General features: G+C 34.8%; 1 protein-coding gene across 2 annotated transcripts in view; it reads right to left on the bottom strand.

Moving 5' to 3' along the window:
• Positions 1-18,811, bottom strand: part of LOC123308096 — an 86,148-nt gene that overhangs the window by 25,500 nt on the left and 41,837 nt on the right. For both annotated transcript variants that reach the window (XM_044890638.1, XM_044890639.1), the window contains exons 3-6: positions 17,014-17,184; positions 14,576-14,629; positions 4,811-4,939; positions 362-505 (exon numbers count right to left, since the gene is read on the bottom strand). In XM_044890638.1, the coding sequence (XP_044746573.1) occupies positions 362-505; positions 4,811-4,939; positions 14,576-14,629; positions 17,014-17,184 (498 nt within the window). The remainder of the gene's footprint in view (positions 1-361; positions 506-4,810; positions 4,940-14,575; positions 14,630-17,013; positions 17,185-18,811) is intronic.

Raw genomic sequence — 18,811 nt, 5'->3', positions numbered from 1 at the left:
TAGAAAAGTAGGTTCCTTCTTCCTTCGGATCAAATTAACATATCATCTAAAAATCAATCCAAAATCCATAGTCCCCAACTATAGGATTTTTGGTATACCTACAAATGAATTCATAATCTACAACATATTATAAATTTAGAAAATTTTATCGAATGCCATTTAATGAGGCTTGCGTGACTGGTGTGAGGTATTAAACAACTTTTTCTGTGAATCCTATCACCTGTAGTAAATAACTGATGAATCCCATTCTCGAAATTGTTTCCTCTATCTTCTTGAAGGAGAAGTAAAAAAAATATAACGAACTACATTTTTTTGTCAAGCTTGCAATTTCCATCAATACGAACCAATCGTTTTTTATTACCTTGCCAGGATCCCCTGCTAATTGGCTTGTTGTCCATTCGGAGCCACGTGATGTGAGGTCGGGGGTGTCCGGTCGCCGAGCAATGAAGACGTACATTTTCCTTCTCGTGGACCACTATGGGGATCGTCGGGTTGAAACTGGAAGCTAAAACGGTAAAAATTGTTGGAGAAATTGGACGTAGGTTCAATAAGAGGATATAAATCGGGGGATTTCCTTCGGTTGGTTCCCCGACTGGAGTGGACTACATAAATTCGTTTTGAAGGCGCAAATAATGGCGGACACTCACGAGGAAGAAATACGTGCAATTTACGGCGGTGATTTCATAAACTACAAGATTTTATGTCGAGAAATCAACGTATTTCATTTTTAGCTGTATGGAAGGATCCTTGAGGGTCTCGTATGGTAAAACACAGCAAATTTCAACGCCAAGGATTTCTATGCTTTGGACAAATATATATAGGATGCCAAGAAGCAAAGACTACTGAAAAATCCACAGAAACTCGAAAAACAATGACTGGTGGATAATACGATTATAAAATGTAATTGGGTGAAGAATTTGTTGATGATAAGTCGACTAAAGTAGATATACTTAGTTATACATATACCGGGTGGCCCACCCCAGACGCGGCGCTCATTTTGAGGGAGTAACTGAAGATATTTTGAAAATCTTTTCTTGTGGTTGTGTAGGGTGTTCAAAAGCACAAAAATTATTGTCATCTATACAGGATGTTCGAAAACAAAGATATATCTTTGTTTTCGAACATCCTGTATAGATGACAATAATTTTTGTGGCCTATAGGCCAAAGTTACCTTTTTCAAATGTAACCCCCTGCGTTTGACCTCAAAAATGGAATGGCAAGCTCAAATTATGACGAGTCTCTTCAAATCACTTTATACCTTAAAAGGCACCCTTTACGAAATAATGGCGAAAAATTGAAAATATGGAGTTTTATTAAATAGCAATTAATGAAGAAACTAGTTACGCCAGAGATATACTTCATTCAAATTTATTTTAGCAGTCGGTTGGCCATGAAATAATTTTCTCAAGTTTTTGTATCTAGAATGAAGTTAGGTTGGCACTCATGAAATGTCGTTAATGTCATAACGCCGTTGCCACAACTAATATCAATTTTTATTACGAAAATGCCGAAAGTGATTGAAAAAAGGGACAGGGTTTCAGGAAGTGCTATTTAGAATTCAGGTCCGCTCATTCAAATAGTTATACCCTGATATTCTAAAATCCACAATACGTCAGACGGTAGCGAACATATTCAATGTAAGGGAATTTATATAATGTTTCATCTGAATCTGAACGACTTATATTTCAGCTGAATATTTCCACAATCAGAAAGATTGTGAATGAAGAGTATGACAAAGAATTTCCTTCTATTGGAAGACCCAAAATAGTGGTGGCATTTGAGAATTTTATGTTTGAGTGAATTAATGCGAAAAGTTTACTACAGGATTTTCGATAAATGTCATCGGAGAATAAGTTCCCTAAAATGGATTTTTCTATTTTTCATTTGACTTGTCCTATACAATGTAAATGTCTTAAGGTACTAATAAATACCTATAATTATTATTATTACATCAATGTATTAAGATGAATATCCACAAATACGCGCAAGGTGTCCTGTTACTTGTTTATTCATGTGAAATTTTTGTTCAAAGGTGAAGTTCATCTTAACTTGAAACTTCTTTCAATTCATTTTACTTATATTGATGCAAGATGATTCTTGTTGAAGAATTTAACATTCTTGTAATTATCTGTTAATTTCTTCGGGAGATACCCATTCCCAACCACTGCATATCATATGCATTTCATCTTCGAGTTAATATTTTTGAAATCTACAAATGATGTAAGCCAAAGAAGATAACGAACATCAACTCTCCTCAAGCTAGTGCATATTATGATATTATACTGATCTCTTGTATTTTCCATGCAAATAACTGGATTTGGTATGCCTTCAATCAGTTTGCATAAACTTCAATTATGTTCGTCACATATTTTCCGAAGAGATTCGACATTATGATAAAATACGTAATAACAGAAACTTTTACGTAGAACGGGCAACATGGCGTTGATTTAAAACCCAAAAATATTTTGACAAGCTTCATAACCCCACATTTTCGTACTATACAGAGTGAAATGTGTCAAATTTCCATGGCCAACCGACTGCCAAAATAAAAGTGAATGAAGTATACAGACAGTATCATTTTGAGTAGACAAGTTGGCTACTTCCACACATAAAAAAATTTCATTTCTGGAATATACAGAGTTATCATAATTAATTCCCAAACATCAATTATGAATAATCGTCAAAAACTTTCTCATTTCAAATGGCACACCCTGTATTTCTATATCTATCCTCATAAGGTTTCTTTACACTTAAACCTGATAGTTTTCTCAGCAGTTTTCGACGATTATTTGTAGTTGATGTTTGAGAATTAATTATGATCACTCTGTATATTCCAGAGTTGAAATTTTTATTTATGTATAGGAGTAGCCAACTTGTCTACTTAAAAAAAACTGTCTGTATTAATTGCTTTTTAAAAAAACTCCTTATTTTCAATTTTTCGCCATTATTTCGTAAAGGGTGCATCTAAGTATAAAGTGATCATCATAGTGTGAGTTTGCCATTCCATTTTTGAGGTCAATGGTCAAATACAGCGTGTTAGAAAAGTGTAACTTTGGTCTATATCTATATCTTTGTTTTCGAACACCCTGTATATAGGACAATAATTTCACATTGTGCTTTCGAACACCCTACACACACCACAAGAAAAGATTTTCAAAATATCTTACTTTTTACTCCCCCAAAATGAATGCCGCGTCTGGGCCACCCGGTATACATACATACAACTCCAACTATGGACTTGAGTTTTAAAATCTATGCTCCATTCACTTTTATACAAGCAATGGGCTAGCAATGTAAATTTGACACATTTTATACAGTTAGTAACAAAGATTATAGAATAGAAAGATGGGAAACGAGGCGACTAAAGCGATTTGAGCGCCATCTTTGTGTCAAGCGTGTTTTAAAGACGCTAGGACTGGTTAAAATATTAATTTGAGTGCCATTTGCAGAAATATAAAAAATTTTGTAAGATTTCAGACGTCCATTTTGATCAAAGAGGTTTTGAATGTTTTGATTCTCGTACCGCTTTTTGTTTATCTAGCTCGTTCTAGTTGCTGATTATTGAATTTTTTGTCTTATTTCTTGGTGAAAACAACAAAATATTTTTCGAAAATTATTGAATGGTGAAAGAACGGTGGATCAAATAATAAAATGTATTTCACGAGATTAAGTTTTTCACTCAACTAAGGAAAATGGAAGCGTAAGTATTAAAAGTCGTAATATGTGAAGCGGTCATTCATTGATTCTAATTTTCAGTGCTCCGAAATGGATAAAATTCTCATTCATTCGATATTTTGTTGAATCTGAAGTTTCTAACCAAATGAGTTTAAAATATTGTGGCCGATACTTCATGAAAATCTATAATTGAACTAAAAACAGAATGCTATTGGATAGCGAAACAAATGTCGTGGTTTAAAAACAAATTTTTGTGAAAATTATATAATCTGTTTTTGTTTCAAATAAGTCTGAACCCCAAGTTTGATCGGAAAATCAACGCTTGATTGATGAATGAACGTCAAATTGTTTTCAATCGATAATTCAATCATGAGAATTCAGAATATCATTCACGCATCAAATTGTGATCTATATACGTCCATTCAATGGTTCCCAATTGCTTCTTTTTCAATATATTCAGGAATGGAAAAATTTTTTATTTTCGAAATCGAGTGACTGTCAAATCGTTGATCGAGCAATCAAAGTTTTGTGAAAACCGCTGTAAATCTGTTGGTCTCTCCTAATTGTGAAAGGGTAGATCTGCACTCAAGTACCTTGGCCGGGATCCATTTGTTATCTACCAGAGTTCTCATGGCGACTCGACTATCTATTAAGTTTTTTTATTTCAATCCAGTCTTCTGAAAATCACTGCAGCATTAGCATCCGGCGCGAATGCATATGATGTTATTTGATGCTCTTTGGTCAGACCTTGCGTATCCATGTCGTTGAAAACACCAAAGTTGTTGGACCAATTAAAATTTGAAGACAACTGATGTTTTCGCGACAATACCAGCTGTCTTTGGATTGTTGAAAAATTTTATATGAGTGAAATAGTCAATATCATATCCAGGTGAAATATCACTTGTCATCATACATCAATTAAAAATAGGTTCCTGTACCGTCATAAATGAAAATAACTATAATAATTTTTCTACTCTTCGAATTATGCAACATCGACTTTATTGAATTCTATTCTAATATCTATCTATTGTATATGCCAAAAAAATCTATTATAAATAATGACTATCTGGTTATAAATATTGATTTAGAATTAACGCTTCGAATTCATCAAAATCGTATATTAAGTTATACTTACTTCCAATGGATGGTGGTATCAGAAGCTCCGATGTTCCGTTTACCTTGGTATGCCAAGCAGTTATACCTGGAGTACCTGGTAAACCGTGATTTCCGGGTTTGCCAGCTCTTCCCCTTGGTCCCGTTAATCCTGAAACGTAAATAGATTGATGAACACAAGGAGAATATTATAGGTGAAAGAGATTCAGATCATCCTACTAATAATGCCCTCATGAGCTGTATATGAAAGGGTATAGAAATCAGAAATGAACATACGTCGATGAATAAGGCAGGAAAACTAATGAACTCAAAGAAGAGAAGATAATATCGGTCAGCATCAAAACTTCTTCAATCAATGGGACAGTCTTTTCTTCGGCAATCTGAATGATGATAGTTGGCTGATTCTATTTAGATGGTGAAATTTTTCGATTTTTATATCTTCAGGTGTCATGCCTGAATTTCATTATTTTCACAGGAAAAATTGACATTTTAGGCAATCGAAAATCAAGTTTGAGCCACCCACTATACAGGATGAGTCTTTGACTCGTACAAATATTTTAACAGTAAATTCTGGAGGACAAAAGAAACACTTTTTTTATAAAAAAATTTCTGCCCAAGATAAAGCCATTTTAAGTTTTCATAATGAGCTATATGCCACCCCTGGAAAAACAAAATTATCTTCAGAATAACTGGCTGAATCTGTGACACTACACATCTGTTGATCTTTTAAACAGAGTTGTATTCAGCCAAAGTATCCAAATTTCAAATTTCACAGATCCTTTTTAATTTTTTAACATCAAATTACTCGACTACGGCACCTTAAACGAGAAATTATGAAGAATGCTTTTATTTTACAAAGCGTTCAAATATCATTAGATAGCGTCCAACTATATAAGTTTTAAGAGTTGGGTTCTTTGAATTGTTGGTATTTTTATGGTACGTAACGGTCATAATGAGAAAACTAGAACACGTGGCTGATATCTTGTGTCCGTTTGGTGAAATTGGACCTAAGACGGGGAATTTGGCAGTCGGTTATGGTTCCGCTTTGCTTTGAATCTTTTATCTCATAGATTAAATTCCACCCTCTGTGGATTTCCTAAGGATGGTAGCAATAAAACTGTTATGAAGCTGAATAATCTCCTTAATATAGACGATTTGACACTAATGTCATCAAGAAGGAAAAATATCCAACAAATCCTGGAAGTTGTAGAAGAATTCTCTGAGGATATAAAAATGGTACTAGCCTGGTGTGTAGAACAAGGGGTAGAATAGAGGACGATACATTCAACCTGAAAAGAAACGGAAAAATTCTGTATATAAGTAGAATAAAAACCTCGGAATGAAACAGGCTCGACGTATCAATCAAAGATGAAAAAAGAATTGACAAAAGAGTTCACACGTAGACTGAAACGAATATTGAAAACTAGCTTGGATAGCAAAAAATTAATCAAAGCAATCAGTTCAGTTACCTAGCACTGAGATACTCATTTGGTATCAGTTCTTGCAACATTAGCATAGGAGCACTCAAACAGCCTTATAGAAAGAACAGATCTCTCTTGACCTCTAGAAGGAAGAATAACTCACAATAAACTAGAAGTGACGTTACTCTGTAAAGATGGAGATAATCAACATAAGGTCATCAGGGAATAATACTTAGAGAAAATAATGCTTATTGACTTGACGATTCCGAATAAAAACAACCCACTGGAGAGACAAGCAAAAACAAATACCAAAAAACAAATTAGGATAAGCCAATAGAAATTGAAAGATATCAAAATCATTCCTATATTGTCATTTCATATATTGGCCTGATACCCAAGAAGAACCAACGTAGAGCTGCTCGGACCTAACCACCACCAACAGCCCGATAAAATGAAGAGGGCACCAACAAAGCTTTTTTTTATTGGGATAAGAGAATGTTCCTCTGAGAAGTAGTGTGAAAGCTGCCAAGCTAAAGTCGATTATACCTAATAGTAAAATACGCCAAGTCTCTTCAGTGAATTCAAGACTGTATTTTTTCTTCAATTTGCCAATACCAAAATTCCCATTGAACAATATGCGAATTCTCATCGTTTGAAGAACCTGAAAAACCCTGCGGTCCCAACGTATGATTCGCTGTATCGCAAGGAAAAATTTTTTTTCGAGAGTATGGGTCCATGGTCTAGACGAAATAAGAGACGTCGAACAATTTAGGCAAGGAGTCCTATTCTTTTAGTTTGTCTAGGATTTTTTCTCGAGCTTCCGAACTGCATACTCAGTCATCATTGATAAAATATTTCTTAAACTGAATATCGTTTACGAATATTTCAAATTTCAATAGTTATTGACATTTCATCGTGAATTATTTTAATTTTTTTTTATATTTTGTTGTGTACTTCCTCCCGAACTTCTAATAATGAAATGGGAACAGACATCGAACGGAAATAATGAAATGGAGCAATTGAATAAATATTTGATAGGACCAATACAAACAGAATATTCAATTTGGGCTCGGCAAAGTTGTTAACGTTGCAATTTTCGATGAAGCGATATATGTTTTCAGTGTGCACAACAAAACCCGCGATTTAGGGTGATCAATCAATTCGAAGTGGGTTTCAGAGTTGATTAATTACTTTCTGTATTCGAATAATAAACAGGAGAAGGATTATCAATCGGATAGTGAACCCATTGAACATGTAGTTCAAGAGATTTGCCGACATTCGCTATGTGGGCTTTTAATCGAAATATATTTTAACATAGAGTCAATCATACGCATATCACCTGCTGATATAAATATCTGCAAATGTTGTGATCTGAATCGAACTAGCTCTATCCACCATTACTGAGGGTGCCGACCTTCCCATCGAGGAGGAATAGATGCTGCAGAGCAACATAACTCCCACCTCGATGAGAGCAGAGGACTGGTGACGTTAGGGATAAGAGAATTTGGGTTTTAAATGTCCCTTAAGGGTTTTCGTTGTTTAGATATAGGGTGATTTAGGAAAAAATATTAAATCTATAAACTACTATATCTTCGTTAATTTGGTGAAATTTTGGCTAATATTTCACAAGCTTGTTCCTATAGACATTCACCGTCAGCACATACAAAAAAAAAAAATAGAAAAAATTGCATTCCCGTAATTTCCCCGTAAATTTCAATTTACACTGCGCAAAAAAATTAACGCACATTATGGAAATCTCAAATTTATTCTACAACTGAAGGTGTTCTCAATGATAATAATTATTTTTATCAGAATTATGCATGCATATGTTATCCACTTTCAACGGTTTTCTTCAATACAGATGTTTTTTCCCAGCAGGAATAAAAAAAGATGATATTATCAGATTTTGAATGTATTGGCTCCATTCTAAAATCAGTTGTTCTCGATCAATTCTAGTGATCAATAGTTTTTCTTTCGTTTGATTTTCTACACTCGATCGCTACGCAACGCGAAACACGCAATATGACCTAAAAGAAATGTGCCCAAGCGGTAGTTTTGCGAGAAGAAGGGTGGGCATACACAAGAATTGCAGAAAGGTTTGGAGTTTCCCATACAAATGTGTCCAGAATGTTGCAGCGATTCAGGGAGACAGGTATGAATGTCCGAAGACCAGGACAGGGTAGACCACGGGTAACAACTGCCATTCAAGAACGTTACTTGAGAGTTTCTTCGTTGAGACAACGATTTGCAACCGCTCGCCTCCTTCAAATCCAGCTTGAGCAAACTCATGCGGTGCAAATTAGCACTCAGACAATAAGAAATCGCCTCAGAAAATATGATTTAAGGCCTCGTGTCGCGGCAAGAGGCCCAGCTCTTACCCCAGCCCATCGAAGAGCGCGTTTGGATTTTGTGGGAGAGCATATCCATTGGGAAGAGGCCGATTGGGAAAGAGTTCTCTTCACAGATGTCTAGATTCTGCTTCTACCATTGTGATCGACGTTCCCTTGTATACAGACGTCCACATGAAAGATATGCTCAGTGCAATTTCCTGAATACTACTGGTTTCGGGGGAGGATCGATTATGGTATGGGGTGGAATATCTTTGACTGCTCGCACAGACCTAGTGGTCGTTGATAATGGAACTATGAATGCTGATAAGTATATAAGGAACATTCTTGAAGAGCATGTAGTGCCATTTGCCCCATACATTGGTGAAAATTTCATTTTTATGGACGATAATGCCAGACCCCATCGTGCGCGCATCGTTCAGGAGTACCTTGAAGAGGTTGAAGTCTCTCGAATGGAATGGCCAGCAAGAAGTCCAGATATCAATCCGATTGAGCAGGTTTGGGACAACCTCAATAGAAGGCTGAGAAGTTCAGAAAATCATCCAGCTACTCTTAATGACTTAGGAAACCAACTCGGAGAAATCTGGGAAGGATTAGATCAGAACATTTTAAGATCACTCATTTTGAGTATGAACCGTCGTTGCCGAGCTGTAATTAACGCAAGGGGTGGAAATACCAAGTATTAAATCACTTATCAGCATTTCAGCACTTTGAAAATTGTTCATTTCTCTTCTTTCACATAAGATTCGGTAAAATCCTGAAGTTTTCTTTTATTTAAGGTATTTTGTTTCGTTCAAAACCTTCCCGAGAGAACATAAAAAATAAGTTATAAAGTCAATGTAGAGTTACCTTTCATTAAAATTGAGATTTTCAGAATGTGCATTAATTGTTTTGCCCAGTGTATATCTTCAAATCTTGAAATCCATTTTCATCATTGAAATTAATTATTTCCTTCAATATTTTGTATTTTACATTAAAAAAATTTATATGTTGGATGAAACAATGTTTTTTTTACCTAACACTTTCAGAAACTGTTAGAAGAAAATTTGTCCTTATAGAGTATACATTATTTTGATGAAGAGTAAATTTTGTTGGAAACATACTAGGCGGATTATTGAACAGAGAACAGCTCTGTTTGGGGGCACAATAGACCCTGAGATATGAGAAAAATAACAAATTCAATAAGTTCGCATTTAAAAAGACGAAAGTTCGCCTAATTATCGAAATGAAAAGGTTCAAGTTCCAGATCTGTAACTCCAAAGACAAAAAAGTTATAAGAACTTTTCGATATCGTCAAAATCTCATTTTTTGCTACTAACTTAAAAACGAATAATCGTAGGAGGCTACGATTTTCACCATTCTTTGTTTCTCTGAAAAAGAGCTAGGAAATACGTCATCCGTCTTCTTCTAGCTCTTATAGTTCTTATAGATCTTATAGATCCCCTCAGTGGACAACGAATTTTGTCCACCCTGTATTCAGGTATGTAGTTACCTCAGGGATTATCGAAGATAGTGGAGAACACAATTCTATTGGTAGATTTTTCATGATTCCAGTGGGAGATCAATATCGAAATAGACTTGAAGATAATTGTGAATATCTATTTCAATATATCTATTTACGATTTCTTGACACTTCAAAGGGGGTATAGTATGGGGGACCAACTAACAGCTGGTATCACTTAAAAAGAACAAAAATAAACATAAAATACAAACAAATCGTATCCGCAATTATTAATAATAGCTCCATCAAGAGGGCAACGTCATAAGGCATCGTAAAATGAGAAATAATCTGAAAAATGATTTAGGTTCGCGCTGGCGCTGTTTGGATTCTATGTCAGTTCACTGTATATAGATTCAATATTTATGTACATGTACATAAATATTGATATTAATACACAAGATAGCCCCTCATCGTAAGATTTGTTACTCTTACCTCTCTTACCTCTTACAGTTACCTCTTACTCTGCTGGTCACTATCCTAGGATCATGTCTTGAACTGATTTATCTGAGTTAGAAGAAAATGGAAAAGAAAGACCCAATTCAATAACTGTTTCTGAACGTAACGAGTTTTTTAATTTTGCCCAAAAACCTGTTATTTCGAGTCGAAAATTGAAAATGATGAAAACGATTAGGTTTTAACCTAGGCTTTCCTATAGTTTGAAAATGAGACTAATGGATGAAGAATCCTTGATCAAATTCGATTCTGTATGCTCTTCCAAGTGTGAACTCTCTAACTTTCCTAAAGTTAGAAGAGCTTATAATTTACGATTTTCGCATTCATTCATATTTATGGCATCGATGAAATCCGAAAAAATTGGCAAATTCTTGTGAATACCAAGTGAAAATAGCACAAAATGGATTCATGCTCAAATAAGATTACCTGAAAATTTTATCCCTCTAATCATACCGAACAGAAAATGAGCTCAAATAACTCTAAAATGTTTCAATGACTTCAAGATCCAGTATCCCAATGTTGCTGTATGTTATCAATCTTTCCACAGTAGTTTTCCGCGATGTGTAAGGGGTTTTCCGTGGAACCTCTGTTCAGGTTTTTGTCCCAATTGGATGGAGTCTCCGTTGACATATGTCTCACATTTAGAAAGAAAATTTAAATTCGTCTGCTTTCATCTCTTTGGATAAATCAATTTTCAAAATATAAGAATGTAGAAAAGCCAAAAACCTGAAGGTTTTTTCATTGAGGCACCATCGAATATTTCACTTCATTGTGAAAAAAATTTTGTTTCGTGTACCTACAATAAGCCATGGGCGAATTGTATAAAAATTATTTTCTTCGTGGAAATTTTAACAGCAGAACGTTATAAAGAAGAAATTAAAGGATCGGAGTTCAGTCTAATAGCCTTGAGTATTAACCTCCCTGAATACTCAAAGCTAATAATTAATTGCAATAACAACGATAATTGTGTAGTGGAATGTTATTTTCACGCAATGAGATGGAGCTGGAGCATACTATTGCAGAAACCCTAGCTACTCAAAGAATGTGCTATAGGATCGGTTGATTAGCTCCAATACCGAACATGAATTTTCTCAAATATCGTGTGATCTTACACCTATGATTTTTTTCTATGACCTCATTTGGAAACTCCTTGGCTGGGACCAATTGAAGACAAAAATCGTTTAAAAAATGTATCAAATTAACGATAATGATCCTTTCATTTTAAGTAAGGTTTTTTCATATCTCTGAAAAAGATGTCAAAAGTGTTTATAGCAAAGACGGGGATATTTCCAGCAACCATTTTGATTATAGAGAACTCTGAAACCTTAAAGTCATTCTAATGAAGATGTAATTCAGTTTAGTTGATCAAGTATTAGACATGTCAATTCAAAATTTATATGGAATTTAGACATCTCGAGATTCTAACTGTGGTTTATTTATAATAACTGAAATGAATACAACGTACAACCTCTGGACATAATTGAGAGAACAAAAAATAAAATACATAGATTCATTTAAGATTATTCTCTTGGATGTATGAAAATTATAAAATTCTGTTAAAATCTTCACCAATGAGTTCTCTAATCGCCTCAGACTGCTTGTATTCTTGCAATTTTAAGGTATGATTTCGGTAGTGCATCGGATGCATGAAGTGGTTGCAGAATGTTACTGCTGCTCCTATCGCATCGACTGCTGCAGTGCTATAGAATGTGACTGCATTTTGGTCTATACCAAAATGCAGTCAAGCCAAGGTCTATACCTTGGCTTTTTTATTGATAATAATAATAATCAACAAAATCGATAAAACTCTGGCTCTTGAGTATGAAGAGAGATAGGCCTGTTAAAAATAAGTTTTTTTTTGAGTCATCTACGTGTCGTCTGTCTACCCTTAGCTTCCGCCTATTTACCAATGAATCACCTTGTATACGAATGAATTCAAAAATATATTCAAATCCCTTGCGGCCTGTTGCGTCAACGCAGTCAGATTCTGGTCATCAACTTTTTCTGAGAAACGGTCACTGCTCTGAAGGAAGAGAAAGACGACATTTTCTAATTTATTCTTTTCAAGGAAACGTTCGAAGGCAAGTTCTTTTCCCATTCATGGAACTCGGACGATAAACGGCGCTAATTTAACACAATAGTCCATTTTTCCAACGCCAACAGCAGAATGATAAAAGAAGGGGAACCTTCCCCTTCGAAAATTAATTGGGCCTCTCATTCCTCACTCATTTTTTGGTAAGAAAAAACAATTTTTCTTAGAAACACTGATTCAGATTGTTTGAACAAATCTGTGCAGATGAGGAAAATAGTTTTACGTACTATTTTCTGATCGAGACGACTATGTTTACTTTTCGTCTATATACAGGATGGGCAAAATTCGTTGTCTACTGAGGGGATCTCGAGAACTATAGCAGCTAGAAGAAAACAGATGACACATCGTAAGGTTTGTTACTCTTACCTCTTACCTCTCTTACCCAGTGGCGGATTTACCATAGAGGCTGAGTAGGCTGCAGCCTAGGGTGGCAGATTTCAGGGGGCGGCAAATTTGGGGACAATTTTGCTTGCACTAATTATAGAAACTGAAATACTTATATGTCATAGATATTTTAATATCTACATCTGATTTTCCCTAATTATAAAAAAAAAACTGTAGTGCATCATTACTATTTTCCTGTACCACTCTTATTTCGGCCGCTTTGGACTCTATACTGAAACTTCGTGAGGGTGGAAAATTTTGGTGTAACCAGATTCTGAATCGTTGGGATGTGTTTCTTCGGTTCCTACGAAAACACAATTCAAGAAATGTTTGTCCAGAAGTTCGTATCTATGGCTCTATTGCCTCTATTTACAAGGTGAGCAAAATTCGTTGTCTACTGAGGGGATCTCGAGAACTATCAGAGCAAGAAGAAAACGGATGACACATTCTCGAGCTCTTTTTTCATGACTAATCCAAATCTGAAAACAGAATCATCCTATCATTTTTAGATTTCGAGTTAAAAACAAAATTGAGATTTTGACGATTCCAAAAAGTTCTCATAACTTTTTTGTCTTTGAAGTAACAGATCTGAAACTTGAACCTTCTTAGGCACTTCCATACGTAGAATCTACTGACACAAGATTTTTTCCAATTCAAAAATGACAAATTCAATAAAAGTTTGCATAAAAAAAAATGAAAGTTCACCTAATGATTCGAAATGAAAAAAATACTTCGAGCTCATCAGTGGATTTTACGTAAAAAAAGCCTGTTGAAAGTTCGAGTTTCTGATTTGTGATTTGTAACTTCAAAGACAAAAAAGTTATGAGAACTTTAGGAAATTGTCAAACTCAAAAACGAAGTATCGTAGGAGGCAGCGGTTTTCATCATTCTTTGTTTCTCCGAAAAAGAGCTCGGAAATTTGTCATCCGTATTCTTCTAGCTGCTATAGTTCTCCAGATCCTCTCAGTAGACAACAAATTTTGCACACCCTGTACACTTTACGTTGTTTAAGTCTTTTCGACTGGCTGTTCATCACTAAGATACCAATACAAGATAGAGTGGCGATTGAATCAATTTTGGGAATACAGAATTTTATGTAAACACGAGTGCCCGCGACAATAACTGTCATTTGCTATTGTCAAATAAATTATTTACGAAATCTGCTAGATATTATGAGTGAATTAGGTACATGGTTTTAAAATTAGTGTTCATTATAATCAAGTATGGATACTGAAAGCTATATGGTTATCAGTAACACTACTCCAAAGCTGAGAAAATTTTCGAATACGGCGACCTAGATGAGGCCATCAAACAGGTAATCATAAACTTACTTTCATAAAGCTATGTGAGGTTGACGAAAAAATGTAATACAGGGTGAATCATTTTTGCCTTATGACATATACCCCATTTTCGGGGTATATACACCTCATCAATTTGAGCCCTTTTGAAAGTTATCGATCGATCGAAGCACTCACCCAATACATAAATATAAAAAAAAATGTGCAGAGAGTTGATATTGGCACCATTATTCTTCAGGATTAATAAAAATCGTACAGTTATTACGAAAGAAATCCAAAATAATACTTACCCTTAACTCCTGGTGGACCCTGGGGGCCTTGGATACCAGGAGGTCCTGGCCTACCTAGAAAATCATGAATTATCAAACCATCTTCGAAAATGAAACCATATAATATTGGATTTTTCAAACGGGAGATATGTATAGGTACTTTGTTTCGAAAAGTAAATGGTGAAATTTGAATATGGATTAAAACGATCACTTTTCCAATTGAAAGTCCAACCTTATTTCATAGAGAAGATGAGAAGAATACTGTTTTCTAAACGTTGAAATTATGTTGCATTGAAATGAACAAAACTATTATTCGAAGATGTGCTAGCTTCAATGATTACGGATTCATTCACAAATTTGGATTCTTGAGATTTCAGTCATAGTATTCAGGGTGAAGAGGCCAATATAGATGTTTAAACGGTAGTTTAGTCTCGTGGAGTGAAATTTTTTTGATTTAAAATTTCTCAGAGTTCGGCCTTATCGAAAAAAATGCGAACAGTTAAATCAACCTCTAAAAAATCTCTCGTTTCCTTATTTTTCCAGAATTTACCAATGCACTTTAGTCAGTTGTTTCCCTTATCAGTTAATATTGAATTGATGTGGCCGATACTTTATGAAAATCCACAATTGAGCTGAAAACAGATTACTTATAAGATTTCCACAAAAATGAGTTGTGAAACCATGACACGACACAGTTTACCTTCACTCATCACCCATCACATTATGATAGCGTGTCGTGGTTTAACAACTCAGTTTTCTGAAAATCATATATGTAATCTGTTCTTAGCTCATGAATTCTATTCTCAAGTAACACCAACTAGTTATAATGAACCGGTATAAAAAATGTTTGAACTAAAAACAGATTAAGTATAGGTGTTTATGATTTTCACAAAAATTAGTTCTTCAACCACGCTATCACAATAGTATCTTCAAGTGGGTGAAGGAAACTGAAATATTTGGTACCGAACAAGTGATATATAAGCAAGCATTTAACACTACTCCTAAAAATCCCACCTGAAGATGCTATTCTGATAACGAAACACGTGTCGTGGTTTAACAACTCATTTTTGTGAAAATCATATGATCTGTTTATGGATTTTCATCAAGGATCGGCCACATCAATTCAATTTTCATATGTTTCTTGGCGTCGTGTAATCTACACTTAACTTTGAACGAGCTGTTCTTCGATGTAGATGCGCAAATGAATGATAAATATTTAATTACACTGAAGTTTCTTTATCTATGGGTGAGGATTGATTTGTTATCATTTTTGTGCTGAAATAAAATGAATTGAAAACGAGTACCTATTGCTAACAATCATAAACCAAATAAATCACAACAAATGCCGAATATTGTTTTGAGCTTTCATCAAAAACATTTTTATTTCAAATTGGAAACCATATTTTTTTTATTTTTTTCAAGATATATGATTCGACTCCTAGAAACCAAAATGAAATATGTCATCAATCAGTTGTATGAAATGAATTCTTGTCGGAATATTCAATGAATGACACTTTGGTAACGTGTTTAATCATCACGAAATCACAGTTTTTGCATTCCTTCGCGTGAAACTCAAAAATTATTTCAATTATGGATGGTGATAAAAATTCGAGGAATCAACAGGAATATTGACCAAAAGGAGATGCTTCATGTCCAAGCATTTGTTAAGGTGTCTCTGAAATGCTCTATGCGTTGCTCTCATAATCTCATAAGCAGGATGAGATCTGTTCTCATAAACACCCTGTTCATTTTCGGTGCTAACAGTGTTATAATACATTATGGCAGAATTGACAATGATTAAGATTTCTTTGAAAAATCTACCAGTAAAAATATTAAAAAAAAAAGTTACCTTCCGTTTTCAGCATTTTTTTCATAGAAATCGCAATATTCATGAACCTTTGAATTTCTACGCAAGCAATAGCACACTGTTGAGATTACCATGAAATCAGCTATCTAACTATGTGAAGATACATAGCTAATAAGCCATTCGAAATTAAAAAGTTCCAAAGGTATGAAAATACTAAGGAAAAAAGTTCATTATTGAAAACCCCAACATGCGAATTTCATCACAAATTTGAGATAAGTTTTTCATAAACTTCTAACAGGCCATGGCGATGAATATCCCTGTATAAAATCCATTGACATAGAAATCAAGAAATGTTGCGATCTAAATCGAGTCGTCACTCGAAGTATCAACAGATATACAATTTCGTCGAGAACGGGTAGATGCTGACCACGGCTTCGGACTCATTTTACCTCGTCAGAGTAACACAACTCTCACCTCGACGAAAAAGATTTTTGTATCTGAATTAGTATCGTTTCTTATGAACTTGATACAATTTGGATAGCTTCAATCATTTAATGAAGAATAAAATCAAATTCAATTTAATGAGAGCAAGCCACTCTGTTCAAATACCAATATGCACAAGATTCAGAAAAATGGAATTTTCTTTTATTACCATCAATTCCATCTTTTCCATCTCGTCCTGGAATTCCCGGAGAACCGTCTTTTCCATCATGTCCATTTCTTCCAGGTATTCCGTCGAGCCCTGGCTCTCCAGGTATACCATCCCTTCCATCCAGGCCAGGTCTTCCTTGAGCACCCTTGGAACCAGGTAAACCTGGCAGACCTTCGAAAAAAACGATTACATGATTTTATTGAAGTTATAGGTGTTTCAGCTATTTTCTTTTGTTAATGTCAATGGTTTCATAGAATTCTATCGAATATAAAAATTTTACTAAAATGGTGATTTTGCCTTGGGTAAGAAAATATATCGACATATATATATATATACTTTTTGAAAAGCAATTTTTTTGATGATATGAGGCCGAAAAAAAATTCATTCGTATTTAAAATAACGAAGTGGTATTTTTTCCACCCCTAGTACAAGAGATAAAAAAGTTGAATATGGAATCGCATTTCCAATGAAAAAGTGCCTGTAGAAAATTTTTACCGTTTTCAACTATTTTCTAAAATAAAGAAATTACGGCACATTTTCGAAATCGACAAAATATCAAAATTTGGTCATATCTTCAAGAGAAATGAAGATATCGTGAAACGGTTTTCAGTTATGGACTTTTCACTAAAATCGAGACCAGGATTCCTTTCAAAGTTTTTACCTATCTAGTCTGGAAGTACCAGAAACAACCAAAATCAAGCAATTTGGGATACCCTGTACAATTATTGATATTTAAGACATAAATTATTGAAGATTACCCTTTCCGAGTTCACACTACTGCCCCCCCGCTGGGCGGACTCGGGTTATTTCACTTGCACGCAGCGCAGTTGCCACCATGCCTTCTACTTCTATTGTGGTATTCCAATTATAGCCAGAAATAAGACCGAGCTCTTCAAGTATTGAATTCATTTATTGAATGAATTTTAGGAATCTTTCCATAATAAATTGTGTTCAGATACCGATTGAAAACAGATAATTCAGACATAATGGAAGGACAGAAGGAAGAAGCGATAATTAAATGTTTCATGGAGGCTCAAGTGATTGATGTAATAGCTTGTTCCTGTATTGCAAAATAACAAGACAATGAATTCGTTTTCTGGCCTCCGTCTCAATTCGAACCCATTTTTCAACTCACATCATGTTGTAGTAGTCCAAGATCCCAGAGCGACCAGACATAACTTATTTTCACACAGATGGAACTTTAGGATCTCAGTAGATTCTCATGTGCTTTGAATACCTGCGAACTTGTGGAGCTTGCCTAGTGACACCTGGGCAGATACCAGGTGGTAGAGGTAACTAAAAATAAGTGTTACTTAACTTATTTTCACATGGCTGATTTTTATATATGTTTTGAAGAATATTATTCTGAAATTATATTATAAGTGCCAGACACTTTCCATGGGCCAAAACTCTCGCCAGACGCTTTGAAGATGCACAAGAAATAAATGAACTTTACTTATTTTCACATGTCTGATATTATAAAATATGCCATTGAAGTATAGGTGAATCCCTCCACTCCATCCACTTCAACTGCTGAGCTTTTCCTTGTTAAACAATCTTCAAGAAGCTGACACTAAAATTGTTTTTCATATTTGTACTATAGACGCTCAAGCAAATTTTGTTATAAGATGTTCTGATACCGATATTGCGATAATATTAGGTCCTTTCGTTTGCATAAAAAGTGTAGTACTTTCGATTTCCTATTCGTTTGCTGATTGAATTTACACCAGTGTAGAGGAGGTGTAGTTTATCTACATCTCCTTTTGACTAAGTGTAGATAACTACACTTCCTCTACAC

This window comes from Coccinella septempunctata, chromosome 2 (assembly GCF_907165205.1).
Source record: "Coccinella septempunctata chromosome 2, icCocSept1.1, whole genome shotgun sequence".
Taxonomy (NCBI): domain Eukaryota; kingdom Metazoa; phylum Arthropoda; class Insecta; order Coleoptera; family Coccinellidae; genus Coccinella; species Coccinella septempunctata.
The sequence above is the reverse complement of the archived record's forward strand: the minus strand, read 5'-3'. Positions and strand labels throughout refer to the sequence as shown.